Raw genomic sequence first — 25318 nt, 5'->3', positions numbered from 1 at the left:
GTAATTGCTTTCTGGATCATTAGTCGGTGGCACGTTACACTGCAAACAAAAATGACTCCAAAACACTAGGCAAGGCACGCTTTATTAATGAGACACTACAAAACATTACATTGGAAACGTGCATTCATTGCAATACTACAGGAAACACATAAATGAAGAGGAAGACTTCAAATTATACTACATAGCTGTAATGATTGAATCCCTGTGTAGATGAATAATAGATTTTCAAAGTAATACATCATAGGATAATTCGATTTTGTTCCCACCCAAGTGAAGTCCTTTCCTCAGCTGTATCTCCTAAGTTTATTCTGTAAAGGGTATGTACATTTTGTATGTGTGAAATGTTTCTATTTCTAAATACGTAAATCAAAAAATAAAATAAAAGTATGCAAAAAAACTCAAGTGGAGGTCAGAGAAGCATGTTTAAAAGACCATTTTTTATCACATTGTCTTTGAAAATCTGTCTGTGGCTCCTCTTCAGTCATCTTCTAATGAGCGCTCATAAACGTTGTCTTGCCTCACGGAGAGCCTAAATAAGGGCATAAAATATTGTATCAGTGAGCCATTGTGATTTGACAATAGTAAAGAAGTGACTTGAATTGACAAGGATGTTCAGGTAACCTTCTGGATGGCATCCCTTGCAGGGTCATCCTGGAGAACCTTAGCCCTGTCCAAAGCTCTTTCAAAGTGGGCAACACCGGATTTAAAGTTGCCAAGCTTCACTGGGAGGGGACACATAAGGAAATTACTGTTAGGACCAGTTTAATGCTATGACCAAGATCAAGTAGACCAAGACTAATCACAGTCTCCATGAAATCAACACTTGTGTCCAACGTTTCTATGAAATCAGCACTCGAGTCCAAAGTTTCTATGAAATCAACACTCGTGTCCAAAGTTTCTATGAAATCAACACTCGTGTCCAAAGTTTCTATGAAATCAACGTTAGTGTCCAAAGTTTCTATGAAATCAGCACTCGAGTCCAAAGTTTCTATGAAATCAACACTCGAGTCCAAAGTTTCTATGAAATCAACGTTCATGTCCCCAGGTTGTAATTCAAAAGAATCAGCATTGATCAGAATTGTACGTACATTTTCCCATTCAATCCCAGAAAGGTCAAGGGAATGGGGATACCTAGTCAGTTGCACAACTGAAAGCATTCAACCGAAATGTGTCTTCCACATTTAACCCAACCCCTCTGAATCAGAGAGGTGCGGGGGGCTGCCTTAATCGACGTCCACGGCATCGACGCCAGGGGAGCAGTTGTGGGGGTTTACTGCCTTGCTCAAGGGCAGAACGGCAGATTTTTCCACCGTGCTGGTTCGGGGATTCTAAACAACACTGTACCAACACTCTAACCTCTAGGCTACCTGCCGCCCCTCAATGGAACCACAGTACATCAAAAATACATTTGATTAATTTGATCAAGCTCAGACATGAGATAATGCTATTTTCTTTAAGAGTCTGTAAAGATTAACATAAAATACATGCCAGGGAGCCATTGCTATACACATTACAACTTATCAACGACTCAAACAAGGGAAGGGTTCCTCCACACTTCTACCTGCACTTACTCTCGGACTGTGCTACCAACACACAGGCGTTCAGTTGCCACTTCTCATCAGCGATTTCATCGGCCACAGCGAGTGAGCGAACGCCGTAGTCCCGGGCCTCGGTGTGACGCTTCAGCTCCAGGTAGCAGCGGCCTATCTCATGGAACAGCCAGGTCCTCTCCAAACCGCCACTGGCCAGGGGGATCTTTTCCTCCCAGCTGAGAATGGAGAAGCAAATACACAAACACTGTGAATAGAATGACACAGTGAATCCAAACATTAGGAGTCCTTTGTATTAAAGAAAACTATTTGCGTCATCACACAATCAAAACATATAAAAACACAGATGTGATGCCATATACTTTGAGTTTCCACTTACGCATCGATAGCCTGTGGGAACTTTCCTATTCTGGCGTACACTCGGCCAACATTATCAAGTGCCCTCGACTTTGCCTCTGGGAGTTTGCTGTTGGACAACAAAGAAAGTGAAAGAACACTGTTCAAAAAATAAGATGCAGTGTGTGAAAAGCACTTGATTTGAAATGTGGGTTGTTAGACAATCATATACTCTCCCCTACGTATTTATTACGTATTCTGACTCTATACGCCAGCATTTTGGACTTGAGACTCAAATGTTTGATATGAGGAGACAGTACAGAATGTCACCTTTTATTTGAGATTATTTTCATACATATCTGTTTTAGCGTTTAGAAATGAAAGCACTTTATGTATCTAGTCCCCTCATTTGATGGTGTCAAGTATTTGGACAAATTCACTTAGTGTATTAAATGGAGTCAAAAATGTAGTATTTGGTCCCATATTCCTAGCATGCAATGACAACATCAAGCTTGTGACTCTACAAACTTGCTGGATGCATTTGCTGTTTGTTTTGATTGTGTTTTGGATTATGTTGTGCCCAAAAGAAATTAATGGTAAATAATATATTGTGTCATTTTGGAATCACTTTGATTGTAAATAAGAACAACGTTTCTGAACACTTCTACATTAATGTGAACGCTATCATGATTAAGGATAATCATGAATAATGATGAGTGAGAAAGATGCACAAAGATCATGCCCCCAATACATGCTAACCTCTCAACATAAGAGGGGAAGTTAGCATTTGATCTCCAAAATACTGCCGTATAGAGACAAATGAAACGTTTTAGCCTCACTTTCAAAATAAATGCGTAGTTGAGTGTACCTATCAGACTGAAATTAAGTGTCTACTCCACAGCACTCACCATTGTCTGGCGAGGTCCAAGTCCTTCAGATGGTTGTCTAGGGCTCTGTCCATTTTCCCCAGGTCAATCAGGGCATTTCCAATGCAGCTGTGAAGGTTCCCCAGCACCTCTTTCTTATTGGGAACCACCTCCTCTGACCAGCATTGAACTGACTTCAGGACCTCCCGAGCTTTCTTCAGGCTGCTCTCTGCATTGCCTGCAGTCAAAGCTTAGAGGGGGGGGAACATCTGTTTACTATTGACCAGAATGTATTGATAAGCATCAAACTACCATATTCATTCCTGGGTCTGTTCTGTCTTACCTGCATCAATCTCTTCCAGGCTCTTGAGTACAAAACGGGTGGGATCAGAGGGAGGGTTCTGCCGGGTCTTGTTCCACTTCTGCTGCATGAGCTTGCGGTCTCTCTCCCGTGCGTAGATGGGCTTCTGCTGGCGCCAGAACTCAGTGCGTGTGTCCAGATAGGTGATGCAGTTGAGGATGAGGTCCTGCAGTCTCTCCCCATCCCGCATCTTACCTTTCACCAAGTCTGGAGGCCATTTATGACTTGGACTTTAATGGAATATTTGCTCTTTACCACACACTGGGCTCTGTAATTCATGCTGATAATAATGATTGTGTAAGGGAAATCAAAAGACACGTAGAGGAAAATTCTCCAGATAGGGTATGTGATAAAAGAGCATCTTCCCAAGTGTGACAGTATATTGATTGTGTACTGAAACTCAAAGGAAAGAGTGAAAATACAAGAACATGTTAAGTAAAAGATTTTTGGCTGCGCCACCTTCATCTTTCAGTAGCTTCTCTAGGTACTCCTTATCGCTGTAGAGCTCTCCCAGAAGCTGCTTGGCTGTCTTCTCACTCTTAGGTGTCTTCTGGTTCTGCTGCCTCATCTCCCTTCTCAGGGGGTGAATCAGCCCCTTCGGTCGTCCCTTCTTCACCTGCCAATCAACCCCACACACAGAATTCATCATGAGGATGACATACATGTTGAGGTGGGAGGAATTATGAAAAAGATGCAGCTTATCGTCAAGGCTTTACAATTGACTCACCTCATCGGCCTTGTGGAAGAAGGACAGGTCGCCCTTGTTTTCCAGTTTCACAGATGAGGGGCCTGAGGTGGTAGAAAGGTAAGATATTTAGAAAACCAGATGGAAAACATACAAAAACGGCATTAATGAGAACATTGAGGTACTCAATCTGTTGGTCTCTTACAAAAATATTTTTTGACCCAGTACTTACTGCCCACAGAGTTGTCGATAGCCTCCTGGGCCTTCTGGATTCCCAGTCTAAATTCCTGCAGCTCTGGCCTCAGTTTGTGCCCCCTGTGGTAAAACACCAGGGCAAACTCAAAGTCTCCCATGGTGTATAAAGCTTCCGCTTTCTGATACAAACCCTGGGAAATGAGGAATACAAATAAATCAATGGATTTTGCTTGGGAAATGATGACTAATCAGAAACAACAGTGTGCCCTAGTGGTCATTGAAAATAAAAAAGCTTTGAAATTCAGTACAGTAGCTGGCCAACAGGGGGATCTGTTCCGTTCCAAACAAAACAAGACAATAAAAAGCTCCCCTGAATAACACTGGCAGAGAGGCAATACAATGACAGCTACACAATAATGCCAAAGGCTGAAAATAGAACAGGGCTGAATAATGATGACCGATGTTTAAATTGCACCTTGAAGAATTCTTTGTCCTCCTTGAGAGAGGCCTCTGCATCTCTCAATGCATTACCAGAATCTCCCATCTTTACATAACATTTGGATCTGGCAACCAGACAATTTTTGTCATCTGGCTGAAGAATCAATGCCTGAAAGAAATGTATGAGCTGTCATTAGTTACAAATACAAACTTGACATACATGTAGTGTAGACTTGAGTAGCAAAAAAGCCACCAGCCACCGACTGAGGAGACAGCCCAAACGATTTGGCAACCAGCACATGCGTTTTCGATTGACAGCTGAGTAACAGAATACATTGTCTAAATGCATATACACAGAGATTGCATTCAACCACAGCAAATTGATTATATGGTCATAGCTAAATAGCTAGCTATAAGTGGCTAAATGTTTATTGTTTAGCTATCATTAGAGCTACCCCACAGATATCATCTTTCCTACAAGTCCCTTCCTGGACACCCAAGATTTAGCATTACAAAAATCGTGTGATCTAATGTTTTGACTGCAGTCAACTGCAAGTTTCTTCTCATAACTTCATCCATCTCTTGCATTGTGGGAGGCTCTATTGCCAACCAATCATTCATTTTTTTTTTACATGACCAAAGACATGACTGAAACCAACTGTGCCGTGATGTGAATGTGATGTTTGAGGCGCTCTCTCACTAATTGATTGTACAATGTACACACGTATGATTTCCGTTTGTGCTTATGAGACATGTTTTTTTTTCAACATTATAATGAAAGCATTTTATAAACAATGGCAACACTGCCATGTTGATCTGAGCCTTGCTGTTGGAAAACCACATTAGTGTCCGACTTTTGGCTGTGTGAGATATACCTCCCCAGTCGGTTGCTTTAGCCTTACCACTCAAACACGCCCACTCTTTTCACCATTTCTCCCAGTGGGCGGTGCTATACATCATGGTGGGCGTGGGTTTCAAAGTGCAAAGACTATCCGATGAGCGTCCACGTTCAACCGAGAACCCTCCACCTGGGACCTCTTTCGTACATTTCAGCCAGACTCGACCCTCGGGACCCAAGGGGTGCACGTATTGGTTTTTGCCCTAGCACAACACAGCTGATTCAAATAATCAACTCATCATCAAGCTTTCATTATTTGAATCAGCTATGTAGTGCTAGGGCAAAAAACAAAATGTGCAACCCTCGGGTTTACAATTGCACTTTCATATCAGTACATCATTTCGCTGTATTTGAACTAACGATAGCTACCAGTGGAGGCTGGTGGGAGGAGCTATAGGAGAATGGGCTCATTGTAATGGCTGGAATGGAATAAATGAAACGGTATCAAACATATCAAACATATGGAAACCACGTTTGACTCTGTTCCACTTATTCCAATCCAGCCATTACTCAGAGACTGTCCTCATATAGCTCCTCCCACCAGCCTCCACTGCTAGCTACCAAGTGGTAGTGTGTAACAGTGTGAACAGTGTGTAAATTAACGTCAAGTTTTGCTTGCTAGCCAAACAACAACGTCAATGCCACTATCAAGACAATATACTAAGGAGATGATTGTGGACTTCAGGAAACAGCAGAGGGAACACCCCCCTATCCACATCGATGGAACAGTAGTGGAGAGGTAGCTAGTTTTAAGTTCCTCGGCATACACATCACAGACAAACTGAATTGGTCCACTCACACTGACAGCGTCGTGAAGAAGGCGCAGCAGCGCCTATTCAACCTCAGGAGGCTGAAGAAATTCGGCTTGTCACCAAAAGCACTCACAAACTTCTACAGATGCACAATCGAGAGCATCCTGGCGGGCTGTATCACCGCCTGGTACGGCAACTGCTCCGCCCTCAACCGTAAGGCTCTCCAGAGGGTAGTGAGGACTGCACAACGCATCACCGGGGGCAAACTACCTGCCCTCCAGGACACCTACACCACCCGTTGTTACAGGAAGGCCATAAAGATCATCAAGGACATCAACCACCCGAACCACTGCCTGTTCACCCCGCTATCATCCAGAAGGCGAGGTCAGTACAGGTGCATCAAAGCTGGGACCGAGAGACTGAAAAACAGCTTCTATCTCAAGGCCATCAGACTGTTAAACAGCCACCACTAACACTGAGTGGCTGCTGCCAACACACTGTCATTGACACTGACCCAACTCCAGCCATTTTAATAATGGGAATTGATGGGAAATGATGTAAATATATCACTAGCCACTTTAAACAATGCTACCTTATATAATGTTACTTACCCTACATTATTCATCTCATATACATATGTATATACTGTACTCTACAACATCGACTGCATCCTTATGTAACACATGTATCACTAGCCACTTTAACTATGCCACTTTGTTTACTTTGTCTACATACTCATCTCATATGTATATACTGTACTCGATACCATCTACTGTATGCTGCTCTGTACCATCACTCATTCATATATCCTTATGTACATGTTCCTTATCCCCTTACACTGTGTATAAGACAGTAGTTTTGGAATTGTTAGTTAGATTACTTGTTGGTTATCACTGCATTGTCGGAACTAGAAGCACAAGCATTTCGCTACACTCGCATTAACATCTGCTAACCATGTGTATGTGACAAATAAAATTTGATTTGATTTTTTTTTATGAAATATATTAAACTGATCATGAGTAGATTTAATTTCACTTCGATTGGTAGGTCAACATGCAATAATACCTGTATACTGTCTCTCACTGAGATTAATAATTTGCATTGCTGGCTTCATTAAAAACAGATAATCTGATGGATTTTGGATGTCCTTGGTTTTTTACATGAGGCCACCTTTAGCCTATTATCCTGGAGGCATACTTACACACCCTGTGTCATTACTTTGCGTGAATGATATCTCTCAACTTTAAACCAGGGTCAGCATTATGGGCGGGCCTTAGGGGGCCTGGTCGACCTACCATACCTCCTTGCCCATCATCCAAATAAAAAAAATGTAAATGGGGGAGGATGGCCGCGAGGTGTAATGGCGGTGGGGCAAGTGAAGCATGGTAAAACTTTTGGACGAAGGGACGAGAGGTCAGAAAAGAGATATTGGGGGTAACAGATGTTACTGTTGAAATGGTTGTTGACATGCTGAACAATCCTAAAGGTGGAGTGTTTCAACAGGATATAGATCAAGTTTAATGGGATTGGGGTGTGGTAAAAGTTAGGGATTTATTTGTTTTTTAATTTTATGTTCATGGTAGTGCAGAATAGGGACAGATCATGATTGATCGTACATTCTAGCACAGTAGGTGCACTTTAAACGTTTGTTTTGCGGACCATCATATTATATCGAAGAAGAAGTGTAATGGCGACTGTTAAGAGTTTCTTGAGTCGACGCTACATGGCTGAAAATTTAAGATACCGCGCACCACACGTCTTGGGGCAAGAACTTTTCTAATTTTCTATGCTCTCCAGAGCTGAGGGCTGTTGAAATGAGTGATAACTGGGGTGGTGTTAAATGTTGAGAAACAACTGAAATGGAAGATTCCCGGTGCCTGTCACACCTGCCGTTTGGTATGACGCAGACCCGGTGGAGAGCGTGGTGAAACAGAAGATACTGTCTGTCCTGCTGAGTTTTGATGCAGAGTCTTTACCAGACAATATCAAGTTAGGAGGTGTCAGGTATCCTGTGGGAGCTTTGGTCCCGACCCCTAGATTGGTAACAGCTGCTGTACAGTAACCTAATAAACATCTGCATTTTGAAACAGTCTTTTTAAAAATCGAATTATAATATATTTTATTAACAAAAACACAAAGATTTTGATGAAAAAGTACTGTAGATGCTGTTTTTCATTTTTTAGAACACTGGGCTTACAGTAGTAATGGATGTGAGTTACAGTTCACACCTCGATGAGAAATTAAATTGGACAATAGCTAGCCGAAACGCTCATAACAGCTAATTGGTGCTGGAAACTAATTTGAATGATTGTATAGAAACACACACGCCACATAACAAACAGTGACCTTATAACAAAATAATCTATATCGTAAACTGCCTCAATGGCACCCTATCAAATAGAAATGAGTTTAGATGAAAATAACATCTTTATTTACCACAATGTGAAACTGAAGTTGATAAAAAAAATACAGTTTGCTGCCCATTAGAAAGAAAAGAAGGCGACTAATTTATTCTAGATAATCGTTCATTCAGTTAAACCCATAAAACGGTCGACAACGTGGCCTAATTTCAAGTCTTACTGTAGGTCCTCAGTATTTCTTTCAGGCTGGAGTAGATGTGCTCAAAAATGCCCTCTGGTGGTCTGAATGAGCATTAACGGCAACAATGGCTGACAGTAAAAATACTATGGTTTCACACACTTTAAAAGGTGCCTTACCATACCGCACTGCAGCACAATGCAACTACTAAATTTAGGACCCACTTCACATTATATACGCAGCAGTGCCGGTGTGTGCCGTTGAAGATTATGGAGGATTTTGTTTTATGACCATGGGCTTATTTCTAATTACAGCATATTGGATGACTCTCATTCATATTTCCCATTCACCCAGCTCAATGTAACATCAATAGGTGTAGGCTACTACATGTTACTCAAATTTGCCAAATACCAATCAAGAGATTGCTACAACCTATAGCCTAGAAATGAAAGTTTATATTGTAGGTGCACAATCCACAATCCAATCCCAAGTGTACAATCATGCATCACAGTGTACAGCAAGTAGTTTAGCAGTTAAACCGGTGGGTCCTGGTGTCAATAAATTTATAAAACCAAAAGCTTACATTGACTTGGAAGAGTTGCAGTGTTGGATAGTCTTAGCCAGCTAGCTAACATGAAAAGCATTCCTCTCTGTTTGAGTCAGGATATTTGGGTAGGCTAAATTAGCTGCATTAGCTAAGTGAAAGATAGACTAAGAAGAAGAAAAATACAACGAAATATAGCTAGCTCGCTCTATCTATGCTGCTTCAACTATTGCCTTTCTTTCTGAGTCAACTACTCACTGCAGTGCTAGCTAACTGTAGCTTATGCTTTCAGTACTAAATCAATTATCAGATCCTTTGATTAGATGTAAAAGTTGTTAGTTCATACTGCAAGAGCTCTGATAGGTTGGAGGACGTACTCCAGGTGTAGTCATAACTACTGCGAAAGTCTATGGAATGGGGTGAGAACCACGAGCCTCCTAGGTTTGGAATTATTGAAGTTTTGAATTACCCAACGAAAACATGCAACTGCGACTCACACGGGCCATTGTTTATTTGTTTATTTATAATGTCCACTTATGTACATATGCTGTATATAGCATCTTAACATTTTAAAACAAAATAGATCAATCATTTGTCCAGCCTTTGCTGCTACGCTTGCAGATGTGCATAATATGCTGCGACCCTAATCAAAAAGTATTTAACAACTCCAAATAACAATAACTTGGCTATAGGTTGTAAAATGTAAACTTAAAACATGTTTTTCATTGAATGAAACATACATTTTATAGGTGAACATAGTTTCATTGCATTGACATTCCCAGCATTAGTTAAGTCTGTTTTTGTTCAAAATATTAAGTTATTGAAACTGAAACGGTGCATCCCGAATGAATGGCAGCAGCAAACAATGTACCAGGGCCAGCTGTGATTTACAACCTGATAGCAAAATGTTTTGGACTACCAAGAAATGTATTGGTGAATTATATTAATCATGCATTGAACTGCATCCATCTATTCTCCCAACAATGCCTTACTTTACTTCATGGAATTTTGAGTCAAATAGAACCCATTTTAAAACCTCATAAAGTTGGTTTTGAAGCATAAACTGGGAATTTGATATTTTACTGATATTATGATTGCCCATTTGTTTCATATCTGCAAAGTAGTTCAAATGCTGTCAGTTCCACTTTAAATACTTCAAAATCAATTAATTATACAGTATTTGGTTCTCTGAGCTTAACACCATTTAGCACAAAGTAAAGACAACTGTGACCTGTAATATTTTTTTTTAAATATGTGCCAGAAATATATTTGTGCCTCTTTTTCCAAGAAGAACCGTAGTGATTGGATCAGAGAATAAAGAGTTGATAGCCTAAACATTGTGGCCATTCGGGTATCTCTGGTGGTTTAGCCATCTATCAAAGTTTTATTTACAATTTTGTGTAAGAAATATTATAGAAATGTGAATACTGAATGTGTTATGATGAGAAGGAATTCAAGGAAACAGCCAACAGACCTAGAAACTTATTTCAATACATTTTATTTGCAATGTCCAGCAATGAAATATGGTATGAAACAGATTTACATCAGTGTGTTTTCTTTTATCTTTCAGTATTGTCATCTTTACAGTACAACCAATAAATATATAAAGCACTTCCTAAATAGCACTGAGCCATAAAAATGCATTAACATTTTCTTTTCTTTGTTTTTATAATTTTACCCCTTTTTCTCTCCCCAATTTCATGGTATCCAATTGTTTTAGTAGCTACTATCTTGTCTCATCGCTACAACTCCCTTATGGGCTCGGGAGAGACGAAGGTTGAAAGTCATGCGCCCTACACAACCCAACCAGGCCGCACTGCTTCTTAACACAGCGCCATTCAACCCGGAAGCCAACCGCACCAATGTGTGGAAACACCGTGCACCTGGCAACCTTGGTTAGCGCGCACTGCGCCCGGCCCGCCACAGGAGTCGCTGGTGCGCGATGAGAAAAGGATTTCCCTACCGGCCAAACCCTCCCTAACCCGGACGACGCTAGGCCAATTGTGCGTCGCCCCACGGACCTCCCGGTCACAGCCGGTTACGACAGAGCCTGGGCGCGAACCCAGTCTCTGGTGGCGCAGCTGGTGCTGCAGTACAGCGCCCTTAACCACTGCGCCACCCGGGAGGCTCTGCATGAACATTTTAACCAGTAGAAATAAGTACAAGTACAAAGTATTTCCTGAATAGCAAATTGTATTCAGTAATACTTATACATTTTGAAAAGTCCTTTATACAAGTCCCTCACTTTAGTCAATCTCTTCAATGGTTGGGCCTTGGGAGCTGACACCAGAGCTGGTCCGTGCCTGATCTCCACAGCAACCTGTAGGCATCCCTCCCTGCTGGTATAGCTTGGTAATGATAGGCTGGCATACATTTTCCAGCTCCTTTAACTGATGCTCATACTCCTCTTTGTCGCCTTGCTGGTTGTTCTCCAACCAGGAAATGGTCTGGTCGCACCTGTCCATCACTTTCTTTTTGTCATCCTCGCTGATCTTGCCTTTCATGTTGTCGTCCTCCACGCTGCTCTTCATATTGAAGGCGTATGACTCCAGGGAGTTCTTGGCTGCCATCTTCTCCCTCTGTGCGTCATCCTCAGCTTTGTATTTGTCAGCGTCCTGCACCATCCTCTCAATATCCTCTTTGCTGAGCCGGCCCTTGTCGTTGGTGATGGTGATCTTGTTCTCTTTGCCCGTGCTCTTGTCCACCGCTGCTACGTTCAGAATGCCGTTGGCGTCGATGTCAAAGGTCACCTCGATCTGAGGGACTCCTCGTGGGGCAGGAGGGATCCCAGAGAGCTCAAACTTCCCCAGGAGATTGTTGTCCTTGGTCATGGCTCTCTCTCCCTCGTAGACCTGGATCATGACCCCGGGCTGGTTGTCGGAGTAAGTGGTGAAGGTCTGGGTCTGTTTGGATGGGATGGTGGTGTTGCGTTTGATCAAGGCGGTCATGACACCTCCGGCGGTTTCGATGCCCAGGGACAGGGGAGCCACATCCAGCAGCAGCAGGTCCTGGACGTTCTCAGACTTGTCGCCAGATAAGATGGCCGCCTGGATGGCAGCGCCATAAGCCACCGCCTCGTCTGGGTTGATGCTCTTGTTTAGCTCTCGGCCGTTGAAAAAGTCCTGCAGGAGCTTCTGGACCTTGGGGATCCGGGTGGAGCCTCCGACCAGGACGACGTCGTGGATTTGGGCCTTGTCCATCTTGGCATCCCTGAGGGCTTTCTCCACAGGCTCCAGTGTTCCCCTGAAGAGGTCAGAACACATCTCCTCAAAACGAGCCCTGGTGATGGAGGTGTAGAAGTCGATGCCCTCAAAGAGGGAGTCAATCTCAATGCTGGCCTGGGAGCTGGAGGACAGCGTTCTCTTGGCCCTCTCGCAGGCTGTCCTCAGTCTCCTCAGAGCCCGCTTGTTCTGGCTGATGTCCTTCTTGTGTTTCCTCTTGAACTCCTCCACAAAGTGACTGACCAGGCGGTTATCAAAGTCCTCCCCGCCCAGGTGAGTGTCTCCAGCTGTGGCCTTCACCTCAAAAATCCCATCCTCGATGGTCAGGATGGACACGTCGAAGGTGCCCCCACCCAGATCAAAAATCAGGACGTTGCGTTCCCTGGACTTGCCTTTGTCCATGCCGTAAGCGATGGCTGCCGCCGTGGGCTCGTTGATGATCCTCAGCACATTCAGCCCAGCGATCACTCCAGCGTCCTTAGTGGCCTGTCTCTGTGAATCGTTGAAGTAGGCAGGGACTGTGATGACTGCATTGGACACCTTCTGGCCCAGGTAAGCCTCAGCAATCTCCCTCATCTTCACCAGGACCATGGAGGAGATCTCCTCTGGGTTGAAGGATTTGTTCTCACCTTTGTAATCGACCTGAACTTTAGGCTTTCCTCCGTCGCTGACCACCTTGAAGGGCCAGTGCTTCATGTCAGCTTGCACGACCTGATCATTGAACTTTCGGCCAATCAGGCGTTTGGCGTCGAAAACGGTGTTGTTGGGGTTCATGGCCACCTGGTTCTTTGCTGCGTCTCCGATGAGTCTCTCAGTGTCTGTGAAGGCCACATAGCTGGGCGTGGTCCTGTTGCCCTGGTCGTTGGCGATGATCTCCACTTTGCCATGCTGGAACACCCCTACACAGGAGTAGGTGGTGCCCAGGTCAATGCCGATAGACGGGCCTTTAGCTGATGACATCTTGATGGTTTGGAGTTAGTTGCCTACAAAATAATGAAATATTTTAGAAATTGATATTATTCTACGAAAACCTAGGTGCAAGTAATGTCAATCTCAAGTACAGAGATGTTATCCTAAATATACTTGAATAACAACCAGACCTGGGTTCAAATAAAATACACTTAAAATACACTTGTCTGTGTATTTGTGTATTTTCAAATACATGCCAATTCTTTCCAAATATATTTCCAAACGCATTCCAATATTCAACTATTTATATTTCAAAATGTACTGGTATTTTAAAGTCCTTGAAAAACAATAATACGCATTTGAACCCAGGTCTGATAACAACACTGTTGTCAATGTTTGTGTTATATATTAGTGTTATACACTAATACTGGCCAGGCACATATTCAGTGGAGTTGAACAAAGACAATGGCAGACACAATAATTTCTGCTAATCTATTACAGAAAAACTATTTTCACAACAGGCCTACATTTTTTTCTATGAACACTCCTGAATAATATTGTATTATATTCACAGAATTAGAGCAGAAATTCTAAAAAACGAAGAAATAACTCATTATAATATGCTACAAAAAAACAAAACAATTAGTCCTAGTCTGTCCAATGAAATAACATAATCCATGGATGACTATTATATCTTTATATTATTTCTTTATTAGTTAACCAAATATTATGGCATAATGTTATAGCTAAATCGGCTATGTCGACACAACCAACATAGCTTCATTTTCTATTTCTATCAAGTTTATAACTGTCATGGTCATTATGAAAATAGGGTACTGAATTAATCTTTTTACTTACAGTTTATGGTCTTCGAACGTGGCTCTTCTTTTTTCTTGCTTTCTTTTCCCTTTAGTAGTCTCGTCGGGTCGATGATTGAATCGGAATGTACTTCACCAGAATATATACCATCCCCATTGCCTAAAAAAAATAACTTATGATTTCTAGACATTTCTCGAACGCTCTGACTACATTGCCCAATGAGAGCGCAGCATTCCTGCGCAATGACGCACCTTCGAGGCGCATGCATTGCACGCGCAGGAAAAGAAAGTTCTCGTCTTTCCAGAGCTTTCGAGAGGCGCGGAGACCTGTCTAGAACGCACACACACAGCACACAAATAATGAAACCATTATTTGTCTTGATTAAAATAATCAAAACAGTTAATGATTCAAATTTCAACACAAATGGAATAGCATGCGGTTCAACCTTATTCAGTCGACGTTTCAGTCTATCGGTTACACTGCAGCTCCTCAACAGTTCACGAGATGTCAGTCTATAATTTTTGTCTCACTAATGAATAATAGATATGTATTGTAAGACAGTTGAGTGCCCATAGGCATACAAGCAACTCACCACAAGTTAATGTGCCTCGAGGGAAGATCCTTTTTTTGTATTAAAGCCAGAGTATTTAAGATATCCAGAATTCATTTTTAAATGAAAGACAAATGATGAACACACCGGCTAATACCATTCTAGTTTAGCCTATTCCTTACTGATGGCCCATTAGTTCACATTTGCTTACCACAAACAAGATATCCCCATTATGGGGATATCTTGCTTATGCTAAGCAAATGTGAACTGCTTGTGACATTCTCCTGTGAATTTTAATGACAAAAAACACTAATGGTAGCTAAAGTATTTGCTAATACACTTGGAAAGTATTCAGACCCATCGACTTTTTCCACATTTTGTCACGTTACAGCCTTATTATAAAATTGATTCAATTATATTTTTTAATCAATCAACACACAATACCTGATAATGACAAAGCGAAAACAGGTTTTTAGAAATTGACACATATTTATTAAAAATAAAAAACAGAAATACATTATTTACATAACAATTCAGACCCAGATACTTCTCAGTCTTCGAAATTGAGCTCAGGTTCATCCTGTTTCCATTGATCACCCTTGAGATGTTTCTACAACTTGACTGGAGTCCACCTGTGGTAAATTCAATCGATTAGACATGGTTTGGAAAGGCACACACCTTTTTCTATAAGGTCCCACAGTTGACAGTGCATGTCAGAAAAAAACCAAGCCAAGAGGTCGAAGGAATTGTCCTTAGAGCTCCGAGACAGGATTGTGTCGAGGCACAGATCTGGGGAAGGGTAGCAAAAAATGTCTGCAGCATTGAAGGTTCCCTAGAACACAGTGGCCTCCATCATTCTTAAATGGAAGAAGTTTGGAACCACCAAGACTCTTCCTAGAGCTGGCCGCCTGGCCAAACTGAGCAATCGGGGGAGAAGAGCCTTTGTCAAGGAGGTGACAAGAACTGATGGTCACTCTGACAGAGCTCCAGAGTGGCAATGGGAGAACCTTCCAGAAGGACAACAATCTCTGCAGCATTCCACCAATCAGGCCTTTATGGTAGTGGCAAGATGGAAGCCACTCCTCAGTATAAGGCACATTACAGCCTGCTTGGAGTTTGCCAAAAGGCACCTAATGGACTCTCAGACCATGAGAAACTCTTTTGCCTGAATGCCAAGCGTCTCGTCTGGATCGAGGGAAAGACGAACGGAGCAAAGTACAGAGATGAAAACCTGCTCCAGAGCGCTCAGGACCTCAGACTGGGGTGACAGTTCACTTTCCAACAGGTCAACGGCCCTAAGTACAAGGCCAAGACAGCGCAGGAGTGGCTTCGGGACAAGTATCTGAATGTCCTTGAGTGGCCCAGCCAGTGCCCGGACTTTAACCCAATCGAACATTTCTGGAAAGACTTGAAAATAGCTTTGCAGTGATGCTCCCCATCCAACCTGACAGAGCTTTATAAATTTTCTTAAATAAAAAAATAAAAAGTTTTTGCTTTGTCATTATGGGGTACTGTGTGTAGATTGATGAGGGGAAAAAAACAATTGAATCAACTTTAGAATGTAACGTAACAAAATGGCTGTAACGTAACAAAATGTGGAAAAAGTCAAGGGGTCTGAATACTTTCCCAATGCACTGTATTGTAAACATAATTCACATGTAGCAGTAGCTAGTTGCATTTATAAATACATCAATATGAGAGGTATTTATTGCTCACAAAATTCACAGACTGGTGATTGCAACCTTTCAAAAATATTTTGTGGCCCTCCGTCTATCATGGAAACATGATACAAATATATACTCTGTTCATAACCAAGTGGGAGATGGGAATTGACCAATTATGAAGTAGAGTCATACAGCACCTGCCCGCACCCGCTGGCTTTCTGTCCGACTCGCTATCCCAACAATTTCAAAGATTTTACTGATTTACAGTTCATATAAGGAAATCAGTCAATTGAAATACAATGGATTTCACATGACTGGGAAGGGGTGCAGCCATGGGTGGGCATAGGCCCACCCACTGGGGAGCCAGGTCAAGCCAATCAGAATGAGTTTTTCCCCATAATAGGGCTTTATTACAGACAGAAATACTAATTGGCACCCTCCCCACACCCCCTCAGACGATCTTACAGGTGAATTAGCTGGATGTGGAGGTCCTGGGCTGGTGTGGTTACATGTGGTTTACAGTTGTGAGGCCGGTTGGACGTACTGCCAAATTCTCTACATCGTCGTTGGAGGCAGCTTGGTGGACAATCCTGCAGTCAGCATGCCAACTGTGTGTGTGAGTGTGAGTTGACATCCCACTGTGTTTGTGTGTTTCAGTGGGAGTGTACTATGTTTGTATGAGTGTGAACTGACGTTCCACTGTTTGTGTGAGTGTGAACTGAAGTTCCACTGTTTGTGTGAGTGTGAGTGTGAACTGACGTTCCACTGTTTGTGTGAGTGTGAACTGACGTTCCACTGTTTGTGTGAGTGTGAACTGACGTTCCACTGTTTGTGTGAGTGTGAGTGTGAGCTGACATCCCACTGCGGTTGTGTGTTTGAGTCTGAGTGTACTGTGTTTGTGTGAGTGTGAGCTAACAGCCCACTTTTTTGTGTGTGTAAGTCGCTCTGGATAAGAGCGTCTGCTAAATGACTTAAATGTAATGTAAATGTAACTGTAACGCTCCCTCAAAACTTGAATACATCTGTGGCATTGTCTTGTCTGACAAAACTGCACATTTTAAAGTGGCCTTGGACTCACATTGGTTGAGCGCCCTCCACTTTTTTCCACTATCAATATTTATTTACACACACTGTGTTAAATTATAGTCTCATCCTATTTAAGTACATTTCCTTGGAAAGATAACTGCCACGTGATTTTCAACCCATGCAATAGGCAGCCTACTCTATTTCAATGAGACCACACATGTATTAGGCGCACTTGAACTCGCAATGCCCGACTAGGAGAGGACGACACACAATTAATCTTCTCCTTTCCCCTTTCTGATGACCAGGTGGCGAATCGCATCTCTGCATGTCTGGCAGACATATCAGTGTGGATGACGGATCACCACCTCAAGCTGAACTTCGGCAAGACGGAGCTGCTCTTCCTCCCGGGGAAGGACTGCCCGTTCCATGATCTCGCCATCACGGTTGACAACTCCATTGTGTCCTCCTCCCAGAGCGCCAAGAACCTTGGCGTGATCCTGGACAACACCCTGTCGTTCTCAACCAACATCAAGGCGGTGGCCCGTTCCTGTAGGTTCATGCTCTACAACATCCGCAGAGTACGACCCTGCCTCACACAGGAAGCGGCGCAGGTCCTAATCCAGGCACTTGTCATCTCCCGTCTGGATTACTGCAACTCGCTGTTGGCTGGGCTCCCTGCCTGTGCCATTAAACCCCTTCAACTCATCCAGAACGCCGCAGCCCGTCTGGTGTTCAACCTTCCCAAGTTCTCTCACGTCACCCCGCTCCTCCGTTCTCTCCACTGGCTTCCAGTTGAAGCTCGCATCCGCTACAAGACCATGGTGCTTGCCTACGGAGCTGTGAGGGGAACGGCACCTCAGTACCTCCAGGCTCTGATCAGGCCCTACACCCAAACAAGGGCACTGCGTTCATCCACCTCTGGCCTGCTCGCCTCCCTACCACTGAGGAAGTACAGCTCCCGCTCAGCCCAGTCAAAACTGTTCGCTGCCCTGGCCCCCCAATGGTGGAACAAACTCCCTCACGACGCCAGGACAGCGGAGTCAATCACCACCTTCCGGAGACACCTGAAACCCCACCTCTTTAAGGAATACCTAGGATAGGATAAGTAATCCCTCTCACCCCACCCCCCCTAAGTTTTAGATGCACTATTGTTAAGTGACTGTCCCACTGGATGTCATAAGGTGAATGCACCAATTTGTAAGTCGCTCTGGATAAGAGCGTCTGCTAAATGACTTAAATGTAAATGTAAATGGAAGGCCACTGAAGTTGAAGCAGCTATTTTTTTTACATAAAAAAAATGTTGACCGTGAGACAATGATCTCTGTTGGGACCAAGATAATTGCGGCCTGCAATTCGGGGCGTTCCTGCATGTAGACATTCCCATATCTGCAGAAACCCCTCTTTATAATTATATTGGTCAACTTTTAAGCTAGGAGACGGAAGGTGGGCGGTGTGCCAGTACAGTAGGTTGGACGCACAATACGGTTGGATGCCAGCTGCCGATAAACCCCGCAGAAGAAGGTGCGGCAACGTTAGCTAGCTGGCCATACACCAGTAGACCGTGTCCTTCGTCCCTGCCTGTTGGGCACTGTTTTCTCGCAGTTCTGTTAACAACGGTGAGGGCAGGTGTTTGGGAGCGAAGGACACTTATTTTAGCAAGATAGTCCGGTACATAGCAGGTGGGAGGCGGGGGTGACACTGTGTGCTATCTAGCTAGCATGTGGTGAACCTAACTAGCAACCTATCGCCCTCCAGGTCCCCTCGGAGAGTTCATCAATGAGCTTGATGCCTTGATAAGCTCCTTTCCTGAGGACGGCTCACCTCTCACAGTTCTGGGCGACTTTAACCTCCCCACGTCTACCTTTGACTCATTCCTCTCTGCCTCCTTCTACCTAGGAAAGGATAAAGTAATCCTTCTCACCCCCCCTCCCCCCCCTTAAAATATTTAGATGCACTATTGTAAAGTGGTTGTTCCACTGGATGTCATAAGGTGAATGCACCAATTTGTAAGTCGCTCTGGATAAGAGCGTCTGCTAAATGACTTAAATGTAAATGTAAATGTAGCAAGCTAGCTGTGCTAGTGGGAGGCGGGGACTACAGGTAGACAGTGTCTTTTGCCCCCGCCTGTCGGGAACGGTTTTCTCCAGTACACGGCAGCCAGGGGCGACACTGTGTGCTAGCTAACTACCACATGATGTTGGTCCCGCCTGCTGCGTGCTGGGGGCGAAGGACCATGTCTACGGCTAGCAAAGCAGGGGAGGGGTGTCCATTCAGGAACCGATGGGGCTTGGTATGATATGTTACGAATTGGCAAAACGTATATGTTGAAATCAAATCAAATTTTATTGAACACATACAAGTGTTTAGCAGCTGTTATTGCGGGTGTAGCGAAATGCTTGTGTTTCTAGCTCCAACGGTGCAGTAATATCTAACAAGAAACATCTAACAATTTCACAACAATATACACAATACACACAAATCTAAAGTAAAGGAATGGAATTAAGAATATATAAATGTCAGAGCGGCATAGACTAAAATACAGTAGAATAGAATAGAGTATATACACGAGATGAGTAATGAAAAATATGTAAACATTATTAAAGTGACTTGTGTTACATTAGTGGCCAATGATCTGAAGTCTGTATATAGAGCTGCAGCCTCTACTGTGCTAGTGATTACTGTTTAGCAGTCTGATGGCCTTGAGATAGAAGCTGTTTATCAGTCTCATGGTCCCAGCTTTGATGAACCTGTACTGACCTCGCTTTATGGATGATAGCAGGGTGAACAGGCAGTGGCTTGGGTGGTTGTTGTCCTTGATGATCTTTTTGGCCTTACTGTGACATCGGGTGCTGTAGGTGTCCCGGAGGGAATGTAGTTTGCCCCCGGTGATGCGTTGGGTAGAATGCACCACCCTCTGGAGAGCCCTGAGGTTGCGGGCGGTGGAGTTGCCATACCAGGCGATGATACAGCCTGACAAGATGCTCTCAATTGTGCATCTGTAAAAGTTTGTGAGAGTTTTCGGTGCCAAGCTAAATTTCTTCAGCCTCCTGTGGTTGAAGAGGCGCTGTTGCTCCTTCTTCACCACACTGTCTTTGTGTGGGTGGACCATTTCAGTCTGTCAGTGATGTGTACGCCGAGGAACTCCACCTTCTCCACTGCGGTCCCGTCCATGTGGATAGGGGGTGCTCCTTCTGCAGTTTCCTGAAGTTCACGATCAGCTCCTTTGTTTTGTAGATGTTGAGTGAGAGGTTATTTTCCAGCACCACACCCCCAGGGCCCTCACCTCCTCCCTGTAGGCTGTCTCGTCATTGTTGGTAATCAGGCCTACTACTGTTATGTCATCTGCAAACTTGATGATTGGAGGCGTGCGTGGCCACGCAGTCATGGGTGAACAGGGGGTACAGGAGGGGGCTGAGCACGCATCCTTGTGGGGCCCCAGTGTTGAGGATCAGCGAAGTGGAGGTGTTGTTTCCTACCTTCACCAACTGGGGGCGGCCCGTCAGGAAGTCCAGGACCCTGTTGCACAGGGCGGGGTTCAGACCCAGGGCCTCAAGCTTAATAATGAGCTTGAAGGATACTATGGTGTTGAATACTGAGCTATTGTCAATGAACAGCATTCTTACATAAGTATTCCTCTTGTCCAGATGGGATAGGGCAGTGTGATAGTGATTGCATCGTCTGTGCATCGTCTGTTGATCTATTGGGGTGGTAAACAAATTGAAGTGGGCCTAGGGTGTCAGGTAAGGTAGAAGTGATATGATCCTTGACTAGTCTACAGACCAGTATCCCTTCTTTCTTTTCTCTCCAAAACTCTTGAACGTGCCGTCCTTGGTCAGCTCTCCCGCTATCTCTCTCAGAATGACCTTCTTGATCCAAATCAGTCAGGTTTCAAGACTAGTCATTCAACTGAGACTGCTCTTCTCTGTATCACGGAGGCGCTCCGCACCGCTAAAGCTAACTCTCTCTCCTCTGCTCTCATCCTTCTAGACCTATCGGCTGCCTTCGATACTGTGAACCATCAGATCCTCCTCTCCACCCTCTCCGAGTTGGGCATCTCCGGCGCGGCCCACGCTTGGATTGCGTCCTACCTGACAGGTCGCTCCTACCAGGTGGCGTGGCGAGAATCTGTCTCCTCACCACGCGCTCTCACCACTGGTGTCCCCCAGGGCTCTGTTCTAGGCCCTCTCCTATTCTCGCTATACACCAAGTCACTTGGCTCTGTCATAACCTCACATGGTCTCTCCTATCATTGCTATGCAGACGACACACAATTAATCTTCTCCTTTCCCCTTCTGATGACCAGGTGGCGAATCGCATCTCTGCATGTCTGGCAGACATATCAGTGTGGATGACGGATCACCACCTCAAGCTGAACTTCGGCAAGACGGAGCTGCTCTTCCTCCCGGGAAGGACTGCCCGTTCCATGATCTCGCCATCACGGTTGACAACTCCATTGTGTCCTCCTCCCAGAGCGCTAAGAACCTTGGCGTGATCCTGGACAACAAACTGTCGTTCTCAACTAATATCAAGGCGGTGGCCCGTTCCTGTAGGTTCATGCTCTACAACATCCGCAGAGTACGACCCTGCCTCACACAGGAAGCGGCGCAGGTCCTAATCCAGGCACTTGTCATCTCCCGTCTGGATTACTGCAACTCGCTGTTGGCTGGGCTCCCTGCCTGTGCCATTAAACCCCTACAACTCATCCAGAACGCCGCAGCCCGTCTAGTGTTCAACCTTCCCAAGTTCTCTCACGTCACCCCGCTCCTCCGCTCTCTCCACTGGCTTCCAGTTGAAGCTCGCATCCGCTACAAGACCATGGTGCTTGCCTACGGAGCTGTGAGGGGAACGGCACCTCAGTACCTCCAGGCTCTGATCAGGCCCTACACCCAAATAAGGGCACTGCGTTCATCCACCTCTGGCCTGCTCGCCTCCCTACCACTGAGGAAGTACAGTTCCCGCTCAGCTCAGTCAAAACTGTTCGCTGCTCTGGCTCCCCAATGGTGGAACAAACTCCCTCACGACGCCAGGACAGCGGAGTCAATCACCACCTTCCGGAGACACCTGAAACCCCACCTCTTTAAGGAATACCTAGGATAGGATAAAGTAATCCTTCTCACACCCCCCCTTAAAATATTTAGATGCACTATTGTAAAGTGGTTGTTCCACTGGATGTCATAAGGTGAATGCACCAATTTGTAAGTCGCTCTGGATAAGAGCGTCTGCTAAATGACTTAAATGTAATGTAAATGTAGTCTCTCAAAGCACTTCATGATGACAGAAGTGAGTGCTACGGGGCGATAGTCATTTAGTTCAGTTTTCTTGCTTGGGTACAGAAACAATGGTGGCCATCTCGAAGCACGTGGGGATAGCAGACTGGGATAGGGAGAGATTGAATATGTCTGTAAACACTCCAGCCAGCTGGTCTGCGCATGCTCCGAGGACGCGGCGAGGGAGGTAATACGGTCGGCATTTGATTGTGAGGTATTCTAGGTCAGGTGAACTAAAGGACTTGAGTTCCTGTACGTTATCACAATCACACCATGAGTAGTTAATCATGAAACATACACCCCAGCCCTCCTTCTTCCCGGAGAGATATGTATTCCTGTCTGCGATGAACTGAGAACCCAACTGGCTGTATGGACTCAGTGTATCCCGAGAGAGCCATGTTTCCGTGAAACAGGGTACTTTACAATCCTTGATGTCTCTTTGGAAGGAAATTCGCACCCTGAGCTCATCAACTTTATTATCCAGAGACTGAACATTAGCGAGTAATATACTCATAAGCAGTGTGTGGTGTGCACACCTCCTGAGTTGGACTAGAAGTCCACTCGTTATTCCTCTTTTCCGCCGGTGGTGTTTTGGATCATCCTCTGGAATCAGTTAAATTGCCCTGGAGGGTACGAACAAAGGATCCGATTCGGGAAAGCCATATTGCTGGTGAGTTACCACCGCTCTAATCTCCAAAAGCTCTTCCCGGCTGTATGTAATAACACAAAAAAATTCTGGGCTAATAATTCAAGAAATAACATGTAAAAAAAATATATATATACTGCAAAACTGCCAAGGGGCTAGAAGCACGGCTGGCCTTTTTTTAATGAATTCCATTTTGTTGTGGCTAATGTCAGCTCGGTTAGGGTTACGGTTAGGTTAAATGGTTAAGGGGAGGGTTAGTTAACATGCTAAATAGTTGCAAAGTAGCTCAAAAGTAGTGAATAGTTGAATTTCATAATTAGCTAAAATTTTCAAGTTGTCCATGATGAGGTTTGAACATGCAACCATTGGGTTCCTAGACGTTCCCGTTATAAGCCTATCCACCATCCCATTAAGTAACCTTACCAAACCTAAAATCAAATTTGAGTGTCACGGATTTACGTTTACTATGTTACGTCTAGTCTATGAGAACAGGCTAATGTGTGCAGCCCTCTATGCGAAGTTGTAAATAGTAGTCGGATGCGATCACGTGCTTTGAACTCGTTGAGAAACGCTGATTGGCTAATGACCAACAACCTGCATAAAACATATACTAAAGGTACAGCGATCATGCTTGTAAAAACATTATATGGTTTAACAACCATATTAATACATTTATTTTATAAATTGACTTGTTGTAGCATTCAACTGCCGAAAATGTCCTTAATAGGTGACGTGAGAGCCGGAGCGCAGGCTGATTGACGAGGTTCCCACTAGTAAAATTGTTAGCTACCAGTTGGAGGGGTGTTCCAAGCGATTTTTTTTCTAGTCGTATGTGGTAAATTCACATTTAGCACTTGGTTACGAACGAAGCAATACAATAGTCATCACTGTACCTATTCCTGCTTCCACCCTCTTCCTACTTCTGCCAATCCTCTCTCCCACTAACGTTAGCTAGCTAGCTAACTTTACTAGCTACTGTAGTTGCTAGTTAACAACACACAGAGTAAAGTTAAAGCCATACCGTTGAGTAGCTTTCAATGGCTTTGACATACTCTCCTTTCTGGTACAACTGGTCCCCCTCGGCCATGTAAGTAGAAAATGTGCTTTTGGGTCCTTGGTCTCCTTCATTGTCAGACATGTTTGCAAAGTCCCAGTGGTATCCTAGCAACCAACATAAGTCTCATTCTATGTCGTCACTCGTTACCACATCCACAAAGGCATAAACCCAGCCTATTTCTACAATTTATCTTCTTAAAACGTGATTTTAAACCTAACCACACTGTTAATATTTTGTCTAACCCTAACCTTGAACAGTAACATATGCATAGGATTTTTTACTCATTCACCACCTGCCATCTCTCCAAAACGCCACAAAAAGTCTGTCTTGCATCCCAAAATATATATATATTTTTTTTAGCAATTTCTTTGAGCTTGGGGTACACCTCGAAAATAAAGCCAAAGGAAATCAAATAAAAACGCAATACAAACATTGACAAAAGGGACATTTGACGGGTGAAGGGGGAACTTTTTATTTACATGGCTGTTTGATAAAGACTCCATAGTCGAGACTGTTGAGGGCTTCATGAGAGTAAGTCCAGGTTGGGGATGCCTTCCTCTTAAAAGTGCACCAAGAGATCTTAAAAATAAGATCAAAACCTCTTACATCCATAATGGCATAGCAATTGTATGATGAGCTCTTTATATTAGCGGCATAATTTACACAGGGCATTGGAACTCAGGCCTGAATAGTTTAATACTGCTAGGGTCTTAGCCCAGAGACAAACTATACATTATACTAGGGTATACTTTTAAACAGCATGGGGAAAATAAGATGTTAACTCATTTGACAGCTTGCCTAGGCACGTTCTAGATAACCCCAATCTGACCGTATGCATTGTGTGCTGTGAGTGAGATGATACTTACTGTATTAGTTGACTGAGTGGTTGCTCAAGTTCAGCATACTAGGGTACACAGCCAGTTAAATATATAGATGTCCACACAGTATCTTATAAAATGGCAAGCACAACCAAATTCATTTCCTGAGTTTGTGCCA

The 25318-nt window shown here is 43.9% G+C and overlaps 2 protein-coding genes across 3 annotated transcripts; both read right to left on the bottom strand.

Moving 5' to 3' along the window:
* Positions 1-63: 63 nt before the first annotated feature.
* On the bottom strand, positions 64-24440 carry odad4 (outer dynein arm docking complex subunit 4). Of its 2 annotated transcripts, XM_046303942.1 has the most exons (11): positions 24287-24440; positions 4469-4600; positions 4031-4184; positions 3841-3902; positions 3573-3729; positions 3096-3320; positions 2795-3002; positions 1930-2016; positions 1572-1768; positions 622-722; positions 64-529 (listed from the first exon to the last, which is right to left on the bottom strand). In XM_046303942.1, exons 1-11 carry the CDS (start codon positions 24401-24403, stop codon positions 500-502), a joined length of 1470 nt encoding a protein of 489 aa, XP_046159898.1. In that variant the 5' UTR covers positions 24404-24440; the 3' UTR covers positions 64-499. The 2 variants fall into 2 exon arrangements, with proteins under 2 accessions (XP_046159898.1, XP_046159899.1); XM_046303943.1 differs by lacking the exon at positions 4469-4600 and having other exon boundaries at positions 24287-24432.
* LOC123998792 (heat shock 70 kDa protein-like) lies at positions 11176-14344 on the bottom strand. The gene is made up of 2 exons (XM_046303941.1): positions 14152-14344; positions 11176-13367 (listed from the first exon to the last, which is right to left on the bottom strand). The coding sequence occupies exon 2, from the start codon at positions 13342-13344 to the stop codon at positions 11410-11412; it is 1935 nt and encodes a 644-aa protein (XP_046159897.1). The 5' UTR covers positions 13345-13367; positions 14152-14344; the 3' UTR covers positions 11176-11409.
* Positions 24441-25318: the final 878 nt, after the last annotated feature.

The sequence above is a fragment of the Oncorhynchus gorbuscha genome, linkage group LG16 (genome assembly GCF_021184085.1).
Source record: "Oncorhynchus gorbuscha isolate QuinsamMale2020 ecotype Even-year linkage group LG16, OgorEven_v1.0, whole genome shotgun sequence".
Lineage (NCBI taxonomy): Eukaryota > Metazoa > Chordata > Actinopteri > Salmoniformes > Salmonidae > Oncorhynchus > Oncorhynchus gorbuscha.
Note: the sequence above shows the minus strand (reverse complement) of the source record. Positions and strands in the feature narration are given on the sequence as shown.

What these genes read in the sequence shown, in the direction of transcription:
- LOC123998792 (XM_046303941.1), bottom strand. Translation starts at nt 13,344, where the DNA reads ATGTCATCAGCTAAAGGCCCGTCTATCGGCATTGACCTGGGCACCACC.
- odad4 (XM_046303942.1), bottom strand. Translation starts at nt 24,403, where the DNA reads ATGTCTGACAATGAAGGAGACCAAGGACCCAAAAGCACATTTTCTACT. An exon ending in TATCGACAACTCTGTGGGCA is followed by an intron (nt 3,903 to 4,030) that starts GTAAGTACTGGG and finishes CTACCACCTCAG; the next exon opens with GCCCCTCATCTGTGAAACTG. An exon ending in CCTGGAAGAGATTGATGCAG is followed by an intron (nt 3,003 to 3,095) that starts GTAAGACAGAAC and finishes CCCCCCTCTAAG; the next exon opens with CTTTGACTGCAGGCAATGCA.